Source organism: Melozone crissalis, unplaced genomic scaffold (genome assembly GCF_028551555.1).
Source record: "Melozone crissalis strain CALT ecotype California unplaced genomic scaffold, PUWL_Pcris_2 ptg000061l_1, whole genome shotgun sequence".
Taxonomy (NCBI): domain Eukaryota; kingdom Metazoa; phylum Chordata; class Aves; order Passeriformes; family Passerellidae; genus Melozone; species Melozone crissalis.
The window spans coordinates 5,470,768-5,493,876 of NW_026535839.1; the positions used below are offsets into that span (position 1 = coordinate 5,470,768).

The window sequence follows — 23,109 nt, forward strand, 5'->3', positions numbered from 1 at the left end:
AATTGTGCAGTTAACAAATTATAAAACCTGACTTCTGGAACTTGTATCTCGTGAATAAAGTAGATGTTGAATTCAGATTTATTAAACTGTGATAAACACAGCTTTACACAAAAGAATCTTAGATTCAAATGTCTAACAATGCTTTCAGATTAAGAGTCTCACAAACAGTATTTAAAAACCTCTCAGCTTTGTATAAACAAGGGCTAAGTCTTAACTGATGCATTTTTGCAAGAGAAAAACTTCTGGCTTGACCAAAATCCAGTTCAACACCATCCTACAGCATAATGTCCAAAACCAGATGAACTTTAAAGTCAGTATTCAATTGGAATTCATTTCTACTTGTAAACCCTGATGAGGCTGCTTTTATGAGGAAGATGTCCATAAAAATAATCCATACACCTGGTAAAACTCTTCATATATAGTTGAGTGAAGCTGCTCACATATTTTTCTGCTCCTGAGCATTCCACAGTCATTTCCAGCCAGTGGCCAACATAAGTGGAACCTCAGGGTTACATTAAAGATTTCTTCTGAGCAGGGTTGCAAGTTTGTGGTAATTTTAAGTCTTTTGAAATCAAAAAACGATTTTTTCCCCCAGATTTGATCTCTTCTATTTCCCACTGAAATTACTGTACCCCGTCCTTTATTAAGGAAATACCAGGACCCAGCTGTGCAAAGATTGGATTTTATGAACAAAGGTACAAGAGTCCATAATAAAAAAGAACACATTCCTGTAGAGGTGGTAATTTGGGGCTTTGCAAAGCTTCACTCCTAGAAATGTAAAGTGTATACTCACTTTGGATGCCTGATGTCTGGAAGGGAACGATTCAGAGAAATTTTATCACTCACAAAGATATTAAAGCCATTTTCCCTGTATGCCTGGTCCACTCGCTCTGCATCAGTCATTGGGAAAGGTTTTCCCTGTTCTCCATTTCCTGTGGATAGACAGAAAGTAAATACAGATCATTGCTGCTAATTAGTGCTTAACGGGCCAGAAACCAATCCATACACCAGAAAAAAGAGCATCTTAGAGTCCTTTGAACATTTCTTTATGAGTTTTGTGCTCTGTGTCATTTAGCACCAGGTCAACCACGTCAATTTAACAGTTTTATCTGATAAGCAGTTCTGCTACAAACCACTCAGCTGTGCAAATCCAAGGTAAAAATCTTCCCTCCTAACACCAGAAACAGATGAAGGGGTTTTGGCAATGCTGTGGAAGATCTCCAGAATGCCTTTTGTTTCACAGTGGGAAGAACCCATGTGGTTTGAATATCTCAGCACTGTTGGAATTGTCAGCACAGATGGATTTGTGCCCTTGCACTGAGGGGCAGAGCCCTTGCAAACACATCACTGTAAAGTTGTGACATTCAAAATGAGCCTGATTTGCAATGCAAGACAAACCCCAGAACTATGGAATGGACTTGAATGAATGTTATAGTCCAGAATTTTTTTCTTATTCTTTCTTTGTGGATTTCCCATTTCTGGGAGAGGTACATGCATGGTTTTTTGAGGGAGGCGGGTAATTTTTTAATAAATCAATTCTCCACCTGTCATAAAACCACCAAGATTTAAGTGATACATTTGCACCTCAAAATAGTTATTGTGGAGTCGAGGAAAAAGGAATTTAACTGGGATTAACACAGTTAAAAGATTAACAGATTAATTGGCTTTAATTATAATTTATGAAGTTTAATTTAATTTAATGCTGTATCATGTCAAGAACATCACCTTGACCCTAAAGTTGAACACGTTCTACACTCAGCCTACCAAATAAAATCAAAGTTACAATCTGTATTAAAACGCTTTTATAGCAATCTTACATACCTACACGCTCTGAGTCCCTCCTTATGGCTTCTTTGTTGTGCCAGTCCTTTTTCCTTTGTCCATCAGCAAAGTAAGTGTCTTTCTTTTGCCTCACATATGGTGCCTTTTAAACAAAAAATTGGATATATAATAAATACACAACAAATGAAACCTTTCCTCAGCTGCCTCCCCTTCCTGTAAGAGGAAATTAAATATCTCCCTTAAGGTAAGATCATCACAAGCAAGTGGCTTTTAGCCTGAAAGGGGTGAGGGAGGAAGTGAGTTTTGCTTGTCTCAGAACTTTATCTGTGTCTGTTAAGTGATATTTTTCCAGGCACCATCACATATGCAGAACATTATTTCTTAATCAGAGAATCTATTAAAAACTCCCATTTTCATTTTGAAAACCTCCAATACATCTTACAGCCTTTTTGTTAATTAAATAGGATGTACTGGGAGACCTACTGCAGGATCATTATTAATGAGACACTACCACACCTGAATAAAATCAAAATAAGATTTGAAAGGTCATTTATTAAGACTCTTGCTGCTGAACCCAATTAGAGATTCTATTTCATTGTGTTGTTCCTGAAATTCAAGCCAGGGGGGCTTTGAAAACAAATCAGCAAATGAAGATCCCCAGAAATCCAAAGTCTCCAGCTCACCTCTGACTGCTCAGGATGGAGACTCACATTTGCTGAAGGGAAGAGGAGTCATGAGAGGCACTGCAAAAGCCTGATATTGATTCACATCATGCAGGGGAAGGCCAGTGCAGCCCCAGAGCAGCTGAGCTGGTGAAAAACCACACACTCCTGCCATGGAAGGGCTCCCCTGGACTCACCACACAGAAATATCAAACTAATTTGCTTAACCTGCCTTGTGGTTTTCCAGCTGTCCTATTTAACACCACTGTTCTCCTGCAAATTCCTGTCTGGTGATAATGCCACCCCTTCTAATCACTCCCACCAAATAACCCACACCAGAGCACACTGCCATGCTGTGAAATTTTTGCCTCTGTTTTACAAGAACAATTCTTTGCCAGGCCAGCTCACTGACCAGTCTCCTCCTCTGCCAGGAAAAGTCCTGGAAAGCTCTCCCAGCCCAGAGCACCTCCTTGCCAGGAGAGTTTTGCCAACTTTCTGAGCACTAGCCTTCTGCACAAGGATCATACTGGGCACAGGAACAACTGGCAGGCCTGAAATTTTTATATTTTAGGTCTCTTTGTCTCTTGTTTGTAGTGTTCTGGACTGAAAGCACACACCAGGAGAATCACTGACGATGCCACTGTCCCTCCTGCCATTTGCTGGGATTAAAAGTGTGAAAACCCTTTAAAAGCAGCTGCTGTGGAAACCTCTCCCACCCCTGCAGAGGAGAGCATGGCCATAGTGTCCAGGGACTGGATCCAGAGGGAAGAACACACAGTGCAACCCTGAACCTCACAACACCCACTGCACCCCAAATCAAACCCAGACAATGTGAGCAGGGAATGGAGGCAACCTGGAGAAAAAGAGGAAAACCCAGACCCACCAGCAAATAGCAAAATCCAGCCTAAGAGAGGATTGCTAAGGGGGCTTAAATCTCATCTCTTTCTGAGACTTGGGCAACTTAAACTAGAATTGCAGAGGCACCTCTGAAAACATCCCCTGTCCATGGCTGCAGGCACCCATGGGGACTGCTCTCTGTGCTGGTTTGGCTGGGGTAGAGTTAATTGTCTCCACAGGAGCTGCTGTGGGGCTGTGACTTGGCTTAGTACAGGAAAGTGTTGATAAAACAGGGATGTTTTTGGGGCAGGGTTTAGCCAGAGCTGCAGCTTTTTTGCTTTGTCCTCAGAGAGGAAGGTGGCAGAGCATGGGAGGCTGGGAGGGGACACAGGCAGGACAGCTGTCCCCAGGGACATCCCAACCATGTGGTGCCACACTGAGTGCATAAAGCTGGGGGAAGAGGAGGAAGCAGGGTTTTTTGCAGTGATGACATTTATCTTCCCTGCTTTCCTGGGGAAGGCTGAACGCCTACCTGCCCGTGGTAAGGAATGGATTCCCTGGTTTGTTTTGCTTTGTGGGGTTTTTGCTTTACTTTGGAAACTCTTTTTCTCAACCCATGAGTTTTCTCGCTTCTAACTCTGCCAGCTCTCACCCCCACCCTACTGCAGGGGTGAGCTGCCAGCTGGGACACAACCAGGACACATTCCTTCTGAAACACACTGAAATGCACAGGGGATGGATCTGGAGCTGTCCTCCACAACAGCTCCCAGGAGATGGGAGAGAAGTTGGAAATACACCCCAAAGGATTCACATCAACATCTCCAGACCCCTCTGAGGGAGGCCACAGCACTGGGCTGGGTCAGGAGGAGCATCTCTCACCATCACACAGCTGTCCCAGCACAGCAGCAGCCCAAAAGCCATTAAAAAGCACTCACAGCCATCCCTGCTCAGTGTGTGCCGCCCCAGGCTCTGGGCTGGCTGCTCCTTGTGTTTGTGTGCTCAGTGTAGGATAATGTGTACAGGGAAGTAAATTTTCTGCACAGCTTCGAGCCATTATTCAGAGGGGTCAGCAATGTGCATGTAAACATCCTCAGAGCAAGCAACAACCGAATGCAAGCAATTTAAACCCTGAGATAGAAGGAAAGCAGGCAGCAGCACACCATCCTCCAGGGCTGTGAAAATAAAGGAAAACAAAAACAGGGAAAACCAAAATCACAGAGACTGCCACTGCATTACCCACTGCACCAACCAGACACATGGACAGTAGAAAGTCAAGCACATAGATGTATTTCTCTCAGTCCTAGATAAATTTACACACAAAAGCATCTGTGAGCTGGGTTAAGCTAACCCTGTCAGGGCCACACATGTCAGTAATTTGTAAACTTTAAATTAAGCAAGAGGGAAAACTATGAAGTACATGCATCAGTTAATATGATGCATGACCTCTCTGAACTGCAGTGTGGGACTTCAGAGGTGCCCAGAGTGAGAGTTATTGATGCTGAAGTGCTGGGAACAGGCTCTGTACTGCTCTCAGTCTGGATCAGCTTGTAAAGATCAACACTTCTTGATGCTGGCACTGACAGAATGAAATGAGGATTGTGCAGGGTGAGTCATTACCAGCTCCTCTGCCTGCACTGCTCATGGTGCTCCTGCCCTGTACAGCTCACTCCAAGCTGTCCTATTCACACAGGACAGCACAACCTGAACCTCTGCTGGGTGTACACAAACCTCAAAGTGGCTTTTAGAATCCTGAAGGGTAGAGACAGTTCCAGGTCATGGCAGACATGCTGCATTCTGCAGCCTTTTTTTGGTTTTTGGCAGAGAAGTTACCTTAGTTCATCCAACGCTGGAGTCCTCCATTACATTTAATTCAGCCTGGGTAAATGTTAAGAGGTTGGAATATTTTTTACTGTATCACTTGCAAGCAAACACACAATGCTTACACTGGTTTTGCAGGTCACTGTTAAAACACCATAACTGAAAAGTCTGCTGTGAGTCACTGACAAGCTCTGTCAACAGTGTCTAAACATTAATTTTGAAGTGACTTTCAGTGCTAGAAAAGGAACATCAGTGTCTTTGCCTCGGTGACCTTGCCAGCCCTCACCATCCACACAGCCCTGGAGGGAAGGTGCAGCTGCAGCAGCCAGATCAGTGTTGTATTTCTGATTAAAAACTACTTTCAACACCAACTTAATTTCAGCAGACCACCAAAAACAGCCAGTGTGAACTATAAAGCATTTGCCTTTCCCCTCCCTGCCTGCAGTTATCTGATGCCATCCCTCTCAGCAGAGCTGTGTGCGAGGCTGCAGGCACGGTGCCACCACGAGCAGAGGAAGGATGGGCACATATGTCCTCAAAGTCCCTCTCCCTGGGAAAATGGGCAGATTGCTGACATTGATGGGATTCTGGAAGCTCTTCTCCTTCTTTCTTGCTTTCTTCCCCCAGCCCCCTGTTTGTAAAAGACGTCTGAGGCTCTAGAAATCCAGACACAGCATACAGAGACCAGAATGTTGCTTTTTTTAGTGGTTTCCTTCAGGGATGCTGCATGGGATTTGACTCAATTATGCAAATTACATAACTTGATGATACTCCTTCAACAAATGCTCTAGACTGTGATATCAGAGCAATCTGCAAAACACAGCAAGTTTCCTAAGACTGACTTTTTCTTTAACTCTTAAACAAGCATCTCATTTATGGGGAGTTATGTCATACATGTAATGCTGTATTTCATCTCAATTTACACTCTCATCCTAATTTCTCATTAACTATAACTGCATAGCAGGAGGTGGAACATTTTTGTCCAAACCCTCCACCCCATCCCCCCTTATGTGCATTTTATCTGTGGAATGCAGTGACCATTGTTTGAACATTTGAGCTGTCAATTCTGCATGGTTAGGGTAAATTCACATTATGGACGTGGATTGCTATCCCTACAAAAGAGGTCAGCAATTTTCACTTCTGCTCTGTAACAGCTCTGTGTTAGCTTCCCATTTTGCAAAAATATTGCTGTTTTTTTAAATGGTCAATTGTAAACAACACGTAAAAATCAGATTTTAAAGCGTGAAGGTTTCATTATGATTATCCACTCAGGCTATATAAGTGTACCATTGAATTCCATCCAGTAACTCCTCCAACAAGCCCATAAGTTCTATTTCAGCTCAAGCACATTTTCTTTCCCTTAAGAACTGAAAGTTGTTTACCACTAAGGAGTGATTACTTCTCCAGCAATATCTTAAACCGCTCTCCTGCCTGTTTCCAGCCTTCATTTTTTAAAAACTGAAAATGAACTAAAGTAGAAAGGCATATTAAGCAATACATTGAAAATGGATTTAGACAGATTGCTGTAAATAAGCCCCTTCTGTTGTCTACCACACTGTTACTGAACACGCCGCCAAAGCAATTGATCAGCGTTCAAACGCCAAATGCACAAAAACAGAATTTTAATTTTTTGTTTAATCACTATTTAGTGTGTCTGGCTGCAGCCAAAATAAAAAAAAAAGGAAGTGCAGATCGAGACATAAGCCAAGAGTTTTCTACACATGAGGAAAAAAGATTTGCTGAAGCATTTATGTTAACCATAATGCTGTACAGATCTCAAACTCTCTCCAAACATTTGTTTTGCTGATTTATTATTTTCTTTCAAATCAAGGAGCTGTAATCAGACCCATGATTTTGGAGACAGTGTCAAACAAGGCATCTGCTTCACTCCAGATCTCTTCACTTATCTCAGCACCTCAGCAAGTCTGTCTTGCACTTATATCCTGAAACAAGATATTGAAGATGCCAAAATAATTCAAGGAAGATAATAGGGAGAGGGAAAGCAGCAAATAAGAACCATTCCTCTGTTTATTAAAGGAACTTTCAACCTGAGGTGAACTCAGTGGAACACTCAGGAGCACACACTGGGAACAGCCCAGTTGTCACATTCTGTGACATGGCAAAGCAGAAAGAGAAAACATCCATAGGCAGATTCCCTCCAGTCTTCCAAAACCTGCAGGACCTGAGGTGTTTCAGGAAGCAAAATGTGAGGGAAGCCAGATCTAGGAGAAAACAGGAGGAATCCTCCCTCTCACTGCAGCAAACTCAGATTTTAATCATCATTTGGCCATCCATGCCAAATATAAGTAACCCTTTCTTAAATAAATAGATAGCAAGTGTTATTGCAGCATGAATAAATTAAATTCTTTTTTTGGTTTGTCAGAGCTCTATCAGCAAGTGTTGAACACCAAACTGGTACAGCACTCACGCAGCACAAACAGACTCCATCCTTTTCACTGGCAGGAAAACAGCTGAGACTTTCAGATGAGCTAATGAAAAATAAAAATATCACCAACATCAGCTGGAGGCTGCTCCTGGGTCAGGAAGCTGAGCATAACCTCAGTCAATCAAAGCTCCTCATTTACTGGAACAGGAGGCAGCACACTACTGGAAAAAAAGGCTGCTAAAAGCCTGTTGTGTGATCTACCCAAGCGTTTTCAGAAGGTTAATTTTTGAAGCTATTTCAGTCCATAAAAAATTTAAAAGGTACATTAACATAATTCAGACCTCCAACATTTCAGGAACTATTATAAGGACACGCAGGACTAAATGGTATCCCATCACGCAGAATTTTTAAATGCTTTCAAAGACAAAAAAGCCAAGTTCAACTTCACAGCTTGCTGGGACTCACATCCAAGCAACAGGTTTGAACCAGACCTGAATTTTTCCTGCAGAATGCTATACCTTGGCCATCATTTTCTTTACTAGCTGTGACACCAGTTAAAAATTGAAATTCAGATTTCTGCTTTGTTTTTGAGGAGGCCAGGCTTTGGAGCATGGAAATATCCTGATTCCTTCAGCAGCACAGCCCCAGGTAACTGTGGGCACTCCTGGATCAGTCCTCACCCTGTGTCAGAGAATGAAACCACAGCTGGACCAGAACCAGCTGAGGGGATCATGGCAGACAGGCACAAAGCAGAGCCTTTGGTGCAGAACACCCAGGGACATTTGGGAGCTGGGGTTATTAAAGAATATGTTCCTTGCAGAACACTCAGTGGATGGGACAGCCTGCTGCTTTCAGCTGACTCTGCTTTTTAATGCAGTAAGGGTTTTGGATCAAGTGCTAGAAGAGTACTTGTTTGAAATGAAACTTCCCCCCTCCCTTTAAATTCCTTTGGTTAACAAGTTTTATTCAACATCAACTGCTGAAAATCCCTTAGCACAAAAAAAAAAAAAAAATCATCTTGTAAAAAGTCCTGGATCATCAGTGGATTAAAGTCTGCAGACATCAGCTGAGGACGGTGATATGACATCCAGCTTAGTCATCTGTCTCTGCCAAACCCCTCACACTTTGTTCTTTGCTTACCTTTAGATATAATATTATAGTTTGGTGATGTCTGCTGTTCTGAACTTACTGTTTGACTAATTCAGCCCAGGCCTGCAGAGGCACAGCTCCTTCCAAGGTCAGCACAGAGCACCAAGCAGCATTCTCCTCCCTGAATTTAAGCACATCTTGTGATAGCACAGCAGTTCCACTCTCAGACTTTCCTTTCAGCTGTTAAAACCCCAGCTGGCCTAGTTTTAGAATTCATTTGCCCACAAGAGCTTTCTCATCTTTTCTGCTCACTAAAACGTTTACAGCCCTCTCCATCTCCAGAACTGCTCCACCTCCCACACTGAGCTTCAGGAATCTGCTGAACACCCTGGAAAAAGCTCCTGCAGGCATTTAGCTGGGGTAAACCACCCTGTTTTCCCCTCAAGAAATAGGAATAATTCTTTTACCTTGCTCTAAGACACAGCAACACCCTATAAAATTCCCAAAGAGTATTTCATACCCTTAGCAGCCTCTGGTTGATGGAGACAATCCCCTCCTCACCTTGCCTGAGGTACAACAGCAGGAGGGGCTTGGACAATAAACACACAAAATGAAGATGCAGCCAAAGTAATCTCTCAGCTGCCATTCCAAATGAGATTAGACTTCCCACCCCTCCCACCTTCCCTTTCTGCTGGAAACATAAAACTGGATGAGCTCTCCCAAGGAGCCAGGGCACATTTAGTGTTTTATCACACGTCCAAGAGCTGCTTTAGGACTGAACTCCTGGCAGAAGCTAAGAGCATGAAATCCAGAGAGATGCACTTTGTTTTGCACAGAATCTAGTGCTAGCTCAAGCTGTCTAAAATACAGCCCTGCATATAGAAGGAGGGAGCAAGCTGGTTTTGACCATTTGAAGCAGAACCTGGCACGTGTCTGCAGATACCCACACTCCATTTAACTCAGCTCAACAGCCCACAAGGTGCAGTGGCTTGCTACAAAGGCAAAATTTTGAGCACTGTTTCTGAAATCTGATTTTCCAGGAAGACTTACAGATTTTGCTGCATATGCAAAAAATAGTGAATAATCTGTATTAAGATTTAATAAAGATGCAGGACACAAAACCTATTAATTCCATCATTTTGGTGAATTCCCTGTACTCTATAAATTCCAGATCAGATTATAGGAATGTTAAGCCAATAAAGGACTGCTGAGATGAACACAACTTCCAAATATTTTATACACAAGCATAGAAGCACACTGTATAATATTAGCAGAAATCTCATTAAAAATACATCAAAAGGAGCATCCTGAATATCCTCAAGACAGAAATACTACAGAGGTGAAATTCCCAGCACTCAACCAATTCAAGATGACACCTCAGGTGGTGCTGCACGTAGGTGGACCTGCCAAAGCTGTGGCTGCAAATTTGACCTGTTCAGCTTACAGGGAAAAATGTACAACATTTATTACTATTTGAATGATAAAACATGGTAATTTGTGCCTTTCATTCAGTGGAATCCACCTGATTGGGTCCTTGGGAAACCCTGGTATAAATTGGTATAACCGGTATAAAAAAAGAAATCAAACTATAAAAAAAAGATAAGGCTGCTAATGCTTCAATAATCACTAAAGCAAGGACAGGAAAAAATCTAGCTGCTAGACATGCAAAAGAAGAATTCTAAGTACTTTCCACAGAGACAGACATTTCAAGAGAAAAACACTTAATTTTGGGGACTTAGCAATGTGCAAAGTATCCTACCAGGACACTCTGCACTTTGTGATAAAGGCACAAGTGAGACTGCACTAGAACATGTTTTCTGAGGTAAGATGAGCGAGGCAGTTTGAAAGCTTGCCAACAGTTATAGTTCATAATAGTAAACAGAAATGCTCAGGATTTTGCCCAAAAAAGCAGGCAGAGCACCATAAGGCATCCATAAGCCTGAGAGAGCTGCTGCAGTCTGCAACAGCTGACAGTGTAGATCAGATATTTACCTTTCCTCATGGAAACTGGGCTGCTGCCAAACTTACACAAACAAAATTCAAGGGCACGCTATGGAAGGTTTGATGCCGAGTGAGGGGCAGAGACTGGTCAGCAAACACAGCACACTGGCTTCAGAAAGGTTAATGCTGCTCTTCTGAAACCTCCAAAATCTCCAAAAAGGTAAAAAAAGACCCCATGTTCAGTGCTATGGAAAAATATATTCAATCCATACAAAACCTACGTGACAGATATGACTCAAAAACTGGAATAAGAACTGTAGCTGCCACTTTGTTGTGTGCCAGGTACTGAGAATGTGTTTTATGTCAGCACAGTGCTTCCCACAGCAAGCTGCATATCATGCTTAGAAACTGTTTCTCCTCTGAATTTTGAAAGCTACTAGGAAAAAAAAAAATTAAAAATCTGTATTTTAGGTATTTTTCCTTGAGCCTTGACCCATCATTAGGAGTTACATAAAATTAATGAAGTATCTCTAGCCAGATATTTGAGAGGAGGCAGAATCTGACTGTCATCTGTGGAAGAGGATGGCAGAACATCTATGCACAGCATCCACCAGCACAGGAATGATCCCCAGACCTGCTGTGCCAGCTCACCTTGCTCAGCTTAACCCTAAACTGGAAATGCAGACAGGTGCACAATAAATACTCAGCCAAAAGGATTTTAGGGAGAGCTTGAGCCATCAAGAGGCCTACAGATATTTTCAGAGTGCACTCTTTCCCAGTTTATTTCCTGCTACCAGGAACAATTAATCTGCCTACAAAACACTTGCACACATCTTGAACCATACAGTTCCTCTACAATAAAGCAAAAAGAACCACAAGCATTTTTCCGTTTGATTTTCCACACTCTTCAGGCAGTACCTTCAGTGCTGACACCGCTCACTTGCCTTGCAGACATTGGGAAATCAACAACCACTCTGAAAGCTTTAGTTTAGGGAAAAAAATCATTGTTTTCAATAAACTTTTACTATTACTTCAGGTGGTGCTCCAAAACAAATTTGCTCCCTGATCCCCACCAACAGCATCAACCTCAGCACAGCTTTTTACTAGCAGCAATGCAGAAAAACCACAATTTTCTGGCTTTCATCAACAGAATACTCCTATTTCCCTCTTAGCTGTTTAAAGATTTTAGAGTGAATTCCTTACCACCTTCCTGGCAAACCTGCTGCTTCTTGACAGTGTTATGTTAAATGTTAAACTGAAAACATCAGCACTGAAAAGGAACATTGAACAGGGCTCTTCTTCCCAAGGAGTTATTTATTTAACTGCTGCTCACCCAGCAAATGCAAATTCCCAAATTCTTAAAGATCAGAGCGCACAAAAATCCCAAATTCAGTCGTCAACCTCTTCTAGGACACCAGGTCACCACTGATGGGTGGCAAAAATGACTGAGAGAACACACATATCACACAATTATGGATAAAAAAAACCCACCAGGAACCACTCAGGGAAGGTTATCCCATGGACAAGTGCTGAGCACCTTAAAAATAATTTACATTTATAGTGATGTTCAGAGGGCTGTGAGCAGTTAAAAGCTGAGTGCCAAGCACAGCACCCAGCCAGGGAGAATGTCTGGCACCCCTTCCCCACTCCTCCCTCCCCAGGGAGAGCTGGCACAGCTCCCTGCAGCACTCCTGGGCACCCTGTGTGCATCATCTCCTCACACTTCCCAAGGCTCATACTCCTCTCCCCGAGCAAGCTGCTCACGAGGCTTCACTCCAGCCCTTTTTTCAAACACTTCATGGAATTGGGAATTTCACACATCTTTATGCCACCCCAAGGCTGAACTGTCCATGCCTGCAGCCTGGGGGGAGGTGAGGCTGAACCAAGGACAGAGAAGGATCAAGTTCCTTCTAGAGATGCCCTCAGTAGTGACCACTGAGCCTGTAATAGGGGAAAAAGTGGCTGGAAAAACAAATTAATTGGGTGTGGGAAGAAGCTGGTTGGCAGCGTTGGGCTGCCTGCGGAAGGCAGATTGTATTTGCAATAACTGAAAGGTGCTGAGCACTCCTGGGGAATTGAGGAAGAGCAGGGATGGGGATGCAGACACCAAAACATTGTATATGTCTAAAAGGTGACAAATCACTTCTGGATGTCATCTTTAAAGTGACACACTGCTGCTAACTACAGCAGAGTCAGGATTAAAAGGGAAGAAACAAGCAGACCAGGCAGGCAGGAGAGACAAGAGAGGTGTCACTCAGTGATGTAAAACTGAGCAGGCTGAGTCTTGTTATTGTTAATATCCAGATTGGAATTCACTCAAATCTAATAAAAACTTACAAATTCTGATGCAAACATTCAGGTCATGTGTCAAAATAATCTTTGCCAGAATCTTTCTAGACCCTGTGAAATTATCTATTGATTTTAATCCTGGAATGGAAAGCAGGCTTGTTAAATCTGCTGATGTCGCTTACTGGAGAATGGAATTAAAATTCAAAAGCAGTCCTGGCCACAGAAAAAAGCATCAAAAATTTAGGATACAATTCAAAGGGTAAAGAAGACATTAGCTGCACAAATGTGAGACTTCAATGATTTTTTATGCAGCTGTTCAGCAGCTGTTCTATCATCATGACTGTATGGAACCCTGTCCTGCTGTTTGAAAAAAGCTAATTTCATCCTGAGATATTTACAAAAACATCACACACAGGAAAGTGCAAAATAATGGATGCTGATGAGGGCAGAGATGACTGGGCAGAAAAGGAAAGGCATGCATTACAAACAGCCCTCACACTTTTCCACACTGCTGCAAAGAAGAAAAGGCCAAGCCATGAAATTAGAAGTACCACACATGGAATTATGGAAGAGAAATTAATATATTCCATCCTGGTCCAAGAGGTAATTAGACTTTGAGGAGTTTCATTTCACCACAAGGATCTTAAGGGAGGCCTTTCCCTTGAGAATACACTGAATTCCTGGAATTTTACATGTCCACTTCCTGGATAGAGTTATAGCAGCCAGACATCCTCATGAGCATCCTTTAGGCATCACATTAAAATACACCACAATATTTTCTATTTTCCTAGATCTATTATAGCTCCTATAGAACAGCAGAACTAAATTCCAAAGAAGCTGAATTATTTAGAGCATTTACTGTCCTTCAGGGTCATTACAAGAGCATAGAAGTTAGCCCTATGATAAAATATAAATTCTCTTCTCTACGGCATAGTCTGACCTCGCTATAATGAAGCTCCATGGGACTGAGAAAAATTGCTGTACAGCAGGACATTCACTGAAATACAGTTTTTGTAGCTTCTCATACCAGAATAAAGAAGCACCCAATTTGACTAGAATTTGTTATATCTGGTATTGAAAGAACACTGCTTAAACATCAACAAAAAGGGGAAAAAATCAATAAAGAAATAAAACGCATGGTTATACACGAGATGCAGCAGAGAATGACAGCTACAGACCCCTCAGATTTGCTTAGGTGTTTGTTCTACCAAGTCTCATTAAACAGGAAGAAAGAATTATGTTCCCACTGCTGGGATTGTTTCAGAGAGGGCAGGCTATTAGCAGGTCGTGTTACAGAGTGCCTGACTAATTCATTGTGTGTTCATCTCTCTGGAGTCCTCTGAAAATTGATGGTGTAACACCTCATGGCAAAAACAGCACTGGCAAAACAGTGCTGGCTGCTCAGCTCACACAGGGAGCTCCACTTCAGCTCTTTGGAGGAATTCTGAAGGTGAATCTCTGTTCAGCCTTGTACAGAGCAGCATAAACTATTTCAAAGCCTCCTTTTAATGGGGACAGGGAGTGAGACACAACTTGTATCCTGGATTTTGTGTGTTCCCTGGACTCAAGGACAGTTGTTCTGGGAGCAACGCTCAGATGTTCCTTTTAAGAGCCACATTCATTGGCTTTCAGCACAGACAAGGATAACTGTGCTGAAAGGGGTTATGGTTAATGCTGTGAATGAAGGAAGAAGGGCCACTGCCCTCTGGAGAATGGTGTCCTACAGAAGAGCAATGGGAAGATCATGGGTGTAACACACAGCATTTTAAAGAGGTTTTCAGAACGGCCTTTGTGACACTGGCAGTTTTTTCCCTCCCTGAAGCAGTGCAGATGTTTGGAAAATGGAGCACTCCAAGCCTCAAGCATTTCCCACTGCGGTGGGCAGAGGGGAGAGGCTCCCCCTGCTCTGAGGTGTGTCTGCACTCACAGCTCACATCAGCCAGACTTCCTCAGTCCTGTGACGTGGTGAACCGCAATCAAACAGAACTGCTTTAACAAAAAAACTTCATCTCCTTCAAGCCCTGAGGGTTTTAAATGCTCTGCCAGACTTGCACATGTGTTGAGTGAGGAAGTGACCTTGGAGGAGAGTAAGGAGGCTGAAGAAGCTGCTGGGAACGAAGAGATACAATTACTCATGATGAACTGGTCTTATTACCATAGAAGACTGAAGTTCAAGTCTTGATCTGTGTCATAAGTGAAGAATCAATCTGGTTAATTTTGCCAATAGCCATTCTTCGGAAACCATTTTTCATTACTGCGCAAGGAAGAGCTCTGACCTGAGGAGTGAGAGCATTAACCAGAGCATTTTGGGGCAGCCAACACTGCCTGGGAGCTGTTGCCCTTCAGACCCATCTCCTGACCACAGAAAGCTTTCACAGAGATCCCTTTTGCTTGTGACAACAGCCTGTTTCACACACACTTCATGCAGAGAATCTTAAAAACCTTGCCAATGCTGGAATACTATTAAATATTAATTTTAAAATGACATAATGGGCATGGGCTTCCTTCCTATCTTCTGCAAGTCAAAAAATAGTTTTCCATTCAAGAATGCTTTGGAAGAAACTACACTACATATACACATGTAGCAACACAGCCCATCACAAATTTTTATCAAAAGTGACAAGCTCATGGCGTGAACATTACAATGCCTTAAAACCTTTCAGCACAAAAGAACAGCTAAAAAGTCCTGGATGACTTTGCTCAGGAGATGGACACTCTGTGTGCTCCAGCTGACCTTACTAATGATCATCCAAGCTTCAAATCTGCTACTAAAGTCTCCGTTGTAAGCAATGATTTGCTTCTGTGCAAAAATGTTCATTTCATGCTCTGTAAACACATCTCCTTGTGGAAGACCAGCCTGCCCATAAAGATTGCTTCTGACAGCCTGCTGACCATCTCCTGCAGCATCTTTTGGAGGCAGAAACATCTGTTCTCCCCTCCCAGAGAAGAGAACACGTTTACAGGTGAGCCATGGACAATGACCTTGACAAAAGGCAGCTGGAGAGTGTTGGCACTTGAGTGAGACAGAGTAACTTGACACTGTAAAATTAAAGACAGAAGGAACTGCCTTTCAAGTAGCTGTAATAATTTGTCACAGCATTTAATCAACTAACCTCTTGTGGAAAACATCCCCTCCGCAGCGCTGCTCTCAGGGTAAGGATTCATGGATGACACAGGCTGTGGTAAGAAAGATGGCTTTTTAAATAAAGGTGGAACTGCAGCAGGATGGGTGCTTGTCAAGCTTCAGGGGGAAAAAGGCACCACACTGGTTACCAAAACCAGCAGTAATCAGCAGGTAGATTATTCAGCCCAAACCACAGGCAGCCACACCTAATCCTGAGAGCAGACTCTCCCCATGAGATCATGAAACATGATGCTACATGGCAAGTGTGTTTTGCCCAAGAACATTAGTCTGAATCCCAAATCCATTCCATACAGTGCCAGTTTTGGGTGTCAGCACATGCAAAACCACTGGGAGAAAAGCTACATATTTTAAGGTAATATGAAAAAAAAAAAAAGAAAAAAAAAGGAAAAGCAACTGAGCAACTGCCTTCCCAAAACACAAGCTAAATGTTAAATGTTAGATGTGGAAGTTGCCACCTTTCCTAGAAAGGCAAGAGAATCATAAATATGCCAGACATTTAATGCATGGAAACAAGTCAGCTTTGAATAATTTTATGCTATTAAGAGATGCGCATTGAATATGGACCCAGATCACTTCATAATTCATATCTAACACATACTAAAAGTCAGCCTTGGCATTTCACAGCAAGATGCCAAGCAGAGTGGTCTTTCAGAGGCATCTAAATTCACTTCACCACGCAGACAGAGCAGGGAAACACTTTCACCCCTCCTCAGTATCCACCTCAGACAGAAGTGCCACTTCTCTCTCAGTACTTCTTCACACATGACTTCAACCAGACCTACTTTCCAATGCCTCATGATACAGAACACTCCAGAGGCCACACATAAAGTGAAATAGTCTTTTTTATTTCTAAGAACAGCTTCTGAAACTTGAAGTAAGCAAAGAGACTTCGAGATTTAAACGTCCACATGATGCTCCCAGATTAGGAAATATTTATGTATTTCCATAAATTTACCACTGTCCAAAGAGGCAAGACAAGTTCACCATCCCATAAAGCCTAAGCCAGAGCAGTTGACTATTATGAATTATAAAAGCAAAAAGCTCAGATAAATGTCTGTGTTTCAGTAATCCCATTTAGGACAGCTGCTCAGAAGAGCCTACATAGGACTGGATTTTCACAAATTACATTACTGGAGGGAGGACCATAACACTTACTGTAATGATGAGATGTCAATCTTGCCAAAAAGTAAAAAGAAAGATTCTTAGTACATGCAATTCAGTGGAATTAGTGTCCAATTTGCATAACAAAACAAAAATCAAGGCTACTCTGTACTTTCAAGTAAAGCTAATCTTAGATTGATAAATCCTGACACTTTTGTCCATGGTCTGAAGTAAATCCTTGCAAATTCCTTGAAGGGGCGAGACCAACAATCTTTTTACTCTACACAGCTGAGCAATAGCAGTTTGCTGAATTACACTGCTGTTCTACACTCATCATCTTGGGAAGCAGAGCTCAGTTTAAGGCTTTTTTCTTGTCTCAAACCCAGCTTCTCTCATCGATCTGGCTGCAGTAAGTCCCCATCCAGGGCCAAACCAGCACAGTGGAGGGAAAGGTAAACTGGCAGATGGGGCAAGATCATCAAATTGCCTCTATTACTGAGACAACCCCCATCACAGTCCTCATTAACAGACCTGGTTACTGCGTCCTGATTTTTCAGGCAGCAGAGCACATTCAGGCAATTAATTTACTATTCTTCCTGCCATTTCTACCACTCCAAAAATCAAACTTCCTCATACAGGAACATGTATCAACCTCCACCTCCCCCTAACTTTTAGGCTTATCAAACCAAAGAGGTTAAAAACCTTTTGAAGCAGAAATTCCTTCTGTCAAAAGAGAAGGGAAACCTCAGTGCCAGCCTTAAAGGAATCAATAAATAATTATTAGTAGGTGAGAAATTCCACACATTTTTGTCTGCTTAGCACACCTATTTTACCATCTCCAAACAGTTGAATTTAATTATTTGCTGCAATTTAAGCCACCTTCCCTAGATGGAACTTTAAACAGGGACTTGCTTTAGTTTCTAGAACTGCATGCAGCCTGTGTTAACATTTTTAATCTCACTGACAGTCAAAGAAGAGCCCGATTAAACAACAACTCCACAGTAACACTGTTCTATTTAATCTTCTTTGCAAGCTTCAGAAAGACCTTTGCATAAAAAAAACACCCCAAAAACAAACCCAAAAAACCCAAAACTAACCCTAACTAACACTACATGCTCATGTAGTTATAAAAGCTTTCATCACTTAATCCTCTATCCTCTGTAAGAACTCTCCTGACTCTGGAACACTTTCTGCAGCAGCTCTCACTCCAGTAAGCCGAACATTTCCTCCAAGAGGGGGAAAGTCTGAAGAAACTGCACTACATGATGGGTGACATGGGAAAATCAAATACTTTAACCTTCAAAATTCCTTTAAATGCATTTTTAAAAAAGCAGCAGTTGTTTCGAACAAGCCAAGATATTCCACTTAGACCACAGAGATGAGAAACCACCCCAAATTCCTTCAAGTTAAATGGAAGGCAACTTTCTGCTCCATTCCATCAAAGGTAGGATCATTTTCTTTTCCTTAAGAAGATGCAAGCCAAAGTTCATAGCTTCTATGGATTTCAGAGTATTCAGATCAATCTTCTAAGAGCTCTACAAAAATACTGTGTGCTTTTGAGTGATGTTTCAGAAAATGAACTGTGGCTTGTCTTTTATCTGGAATGTGAGGGATTCAGGCTCCACACACAGTACAGAAAAAGGACCTCTGAGCATAATTATGTTGAGACAGCTGCAGCTGAGGGGCACATACTCTCTTTGAGATTTTTTTTCTGATGGAGTTTTGTGGCATGACACCAGAGCAAGCTCAAGAGATGGTGGAAATGTCCTGGGTGACCAAAGGAAGAAACTTTTTGTGGTTCAGGTGAGCAACCACTAAGAAAAGATTCATATTACAAACATCAACTTGCAACGTATAAACTTTCTTAGTAGTGATTTGTAAGCCAAGGAAAAATGTCCAAAATGTCCAACTCAACACATGCAACCAGTAGCTCTGGACTCTGAACTCAGCACAAGTTCTCCTCCCTGCCAAGGATTTTATGCATACATTCTGTAATTTTCCAGAGCCAGCACACAACTGGCAAGCACCAAACCAAACCTCTGCCTGAATGTTTCATTTGTTATAGCATGTTGATACAAAGACCCATTTCATGCTCCTGTACAAACAGAATCAGACATGAAAACTTCTCCTCTTTGCCAGGCACCAGAGAGAGCCTTTGTTCAGCTGCACAAGAATTCAGTGTAACCAGTTCATACTTAAAAACCAGCGTGCAGCAGCCAATGCTCACCATCCCAGAGCATGCAGAGATTTGCTGGGGGGATTATATCTAAGCAGTTTTAAACACTAATGTGAAATAGCAAAATCCAAATCATTAGACCTGCATTTGCTGGGCTCTGCTCCCACCCAGGGCACTGTGCCATGTCCCTCCCAGCAGAGCAGGCAGGTCCCATTGATGCTTCCAGCCCTGATCTGCTCTTGGAATGGCTCCCCAGTGCCAGGCAGGCTCCAGGGATTCCAGGGAGCACAAGCTGGCTTACATTTAAACCAGACCAAAGCTGGAGCAAGGCTCTTTAGGGGTAACACAGACAGGCAAGGAGATTCCCTTTGGTCACCCTGTGTGGTACAAACTAGATGCGTCATTAACCTTTCATACATATAATCAGTACATACCACGTTCTGAAATATCTTTTCACCAAAACAGCTCTCACACACACAAAAAAAGGTAAAAGTTACTGATAACACTTCAGCAATTCCCAATTTTCTTTAAAACGCCATAAAGATTTTTTGCATGACTCTCAATAAAATTTCAAGGACCACCATTACTTGGTGAGCTGCCAACACATGAACAAGCCCTGTCAGATGCGGTGCCTGTTTGGCACATCCCTGCCTGAAGAGGTATTTCTGCTACCCAGTTTTCAGCCTTTAGTCACTCAGCCTGTCCCCTCAGGACACCTCCTTCCTCTTCTATTGACCTGAGAGCTGCATTTGGAATCACATGGTAATGAGGTGTCTCCAGCAAAGCGCAGTTATTTTCCCACTCTCTCTCTCTCAGGGTATGGAAAAATGAATGTGAATGGTTTATGCAGTGATGAATCAAGCTGTCTGAATTTTGCAAGTCAAGGACATCAGATGCAATTCCCATGTCAATATTCATATGGTCCCTCTCTCCCCACAAAGCCACACATCTGATACAGAAGCAACATTTTGTATCCCATATATATGGGAAAATGTCCTTCTGGGTGATTCAAAGCTATGCAGAAAAGAGAAGAAGCACAAAAAAAATCTTCAGTTAAAACTATTTACTTCAATCTTGAACAGAGTAAGTGAAATATCACAAGTTTTTGTAGCAGAGGGCCATGCCCTGCTCACTGATGCACAAACCACAACGTTTCCATATGTTTTAATAAATACTTCAATTTTTTTTTGCTTTAATGCTGAATAGCTGTACACCTGTTACAAATTCCATAGTTATATGCCAAGGTACCTTTTCAGGTGTCCACCTTCCAGTATTAGCAGTAGAGGGCCAGTAAATAACACCATGCAAAACCATCTGTGGCAATATTTGTTCCACTCTCCATGTGTGCCTTGACTAACATCTGTGCCTGTCTCACAAAATAATGTTCTCAGCTAGCAAATCCCCCTGAGAGAGGCAGAAAGTAAATTTTCTTGATTCAGACACTGAACATTTAATTCCTAAAACTTTATTTTCAACATTTCCTTGGAATCCAGTGTATATGATATTTAGAGCTGCTGGCTTCCAGGAGACATTTGTCAGAACCCATTTAGAAGCGATAACTTCTAAAACATCTGCAGCTGGTTATAATGCATCAGGAAAATAAAGTTGTCTGGCGTTAGCACCGTACCCATGTTTAAAAGAAAAAAAAAATATCAAAACCATATGTCTGCTCTTAGTTTAGTCTCAAGTGATCCATATTTCATAAGGTAAGTTACCATTAATTTTTAAACTCCTATGAATTGAATTCTACTAATTGGACTTCTTGAGTTTTTATAAAAATGCTTTAAAAAGCAACCCCTTAAAATTCCCCAAATCCAGCTGGTTTTGATTGTACCAGTCAAACATCCATAATCTTTCTGGTAAGAGGAGCAAGCTCCAGAAGTTATCATAAAAGTGCCATGGCTGAAATACCTCCCTTGGCTGCTCCCCCAGAAATTAAGTTTCCTGCAATTGTTTTATTCAGCTTATCACCATTATGGGTGCACAAAATGACATCCCTTCCCAAGTAATTTACATTGTGGGTTTTAAATTTAACCTTCATCTGAAATAAATAGTGGCTTACTGCTTCAAAAGAGGTACATGAGAGCAGGGATTTTAAATCAGTCAGGAACCCAGTGCTGACCCAGGTTTCCATTCCCTCTGAATGAAAGCCATTCAAACAAGGTGATGGGATTTTCCTGCTGCAAAGGTCCTTGAGCTGCTGCTCCTATGGCCCTAAACAGGCACTCCTGAATGTAAAGGCTAAAGCCAGCTTAAATAACTTGTGGTACAGGCAGTCAAAAATGTTCAATTTAAATGGCAAATGTTCAGCACAATTTTGTGGCCTCTGAGCACAGCTCAGCATCGCTAAGGACACTCCACCAGCCAGATCCAGACCAAGAGCACAGGGAGAGTGATGTACTGCAAATGGAAATCCTCTAACAAACACAGCTTGTGCTCCAGATTGTGGTGAAGTGGCTAAAAAACTACATAAACCTTCCCCAAAAACTCCATCTCCCCAATAATTGTTGTTTTGGGGGTCAGAAAGCAGCAACTGTTCACACAGCCATGATGCTGCCTTGTCTTTTAAATACAAGCAGCTCTAAACTTAATTTTACCTCTGGTGCCCTGGAGAAAGCACCTCTCACAAACCAGGCACATCTGTAAAACACTCTGAAAACCAGAGCAGGAACAGGGGAGCAAGGCTGGTGCTAAAAACCTGACCTCTCTGGGCAAGATGTTCCACAAAGGAATTATCTAGCACAGTGATAGAAGAGGCTGAGCACAATGTATTTTGAGTTCATACCTCCTGTGAAACTTAAGGGAGATAAACAGCCCTGTCAAACTTTGTTATCATAGGGAAAGAAACATTTTCTCAGCGCCATGGATTAATGCATTCACTGCCTTCACTGCTTAGACTCTGATCTCGGTGCAAAGTTTGTAAGAGCTGCCTCCCATCCTTCTTTGAGAACACAAAAGACATTTAAAGATTTGTCTTCTGCTCCCATGTGCTCCACAGCTGCAGTTTCCCAGTAAAGCTTTTGCTGACTGACCCCTCAGCAGGCTTTCCCATTCCTTAACAGTAATTGCACAGCAAACATGGACACAGTCATCCATTCCCTCTGCTGAACTTTTAATAAGGAAAGATAATTGCACAGCTTTTGATCCAGCAGAAGATTGCAGAGCAAACAGAAAACAATTCACATTTCACTTACTGTAAAAGATTTTGGGATGATGTACATGACAAGGGTGCTCTCTATAACCACACATTTGTTTTCAGGCCTATTTCTAACCTGAAATGCTCTTCCAAATTCCAGTCAGAACTGGAACATTAACTTTATCAGCTCTTTCACAGCTGCTCGTGGGTCCTGGCAAAAGCAACATAAACTGACAAGGTTCTCATTAAATTTTTTTTTAAACCTTTTGTAACTTCATAGAGCTGAGCAGCAAAATACCAAAGCAAACTGCAAGCTCAGGAAGGCAGCAGTGCCCTGACTTTACCTTGGAACCAGCAGCCAAGGTTTCCTAACACTGAGTCAAAGGGACACTGATTATCATCTTCCTGCAGAAGTTAACCACACCAGCCAGGAAAAGGTGACAACTCCACTGAAGCTCCTCCAAAATACCTGCAAAATAATCTATGCAGAACTTGGACTTGCAAAGGAAGCAGAAGCAGAGCTCTCTTACAAAGATGTATTTTAAGCTAAGGACTTCACTTTACTGCTACAGAAATCCACAGCCTTTTCAGGTTGATACACAGAATATTTCTGGTTGCAGTGTGCCTTTAAAACACTAACAGCCTGATTCTAACCCAGACAACAGCACTCAACCCATGTCAGTACATACATCCACAGTCAGGGCAGGGTTTGAGGCTCTCACTGCTATTTTGGTGGCAGAGAACCCT

At 42.2% G+C, this 23,109-nt stretch overlaps 1 protein-coding gene across 1 annotated transcript in view; it reads right to left on the bottom strand.

Annotated features, from left to right (window-relative positions):
- GALNT10 (polypeptide N-acetylgalactosaminyltransferase 10) overlaps nt 1–23,109 on the bottom strand; it is a 77,626-nt gene that overhangs the window by 38,330 nt on the left and 16,187 nt on the right. The window contains exons 2-3 of the mRNA XM_054287836.1: nt 1,822–1,924; nt 794–932 (exon numbers count right to left, since the gene is read on the bottom strand). Of these exons, the coding sequence (XP_054143811.1) occupies nt 794–903 (110 nt within the window). The 5' untranslated portion in view covers nt 904–932; nt 1,822–1,924. The remainder of the gene's footprint in view (nt 1–793; nt 933–1,821; nt 1,925–23,109) is intronic.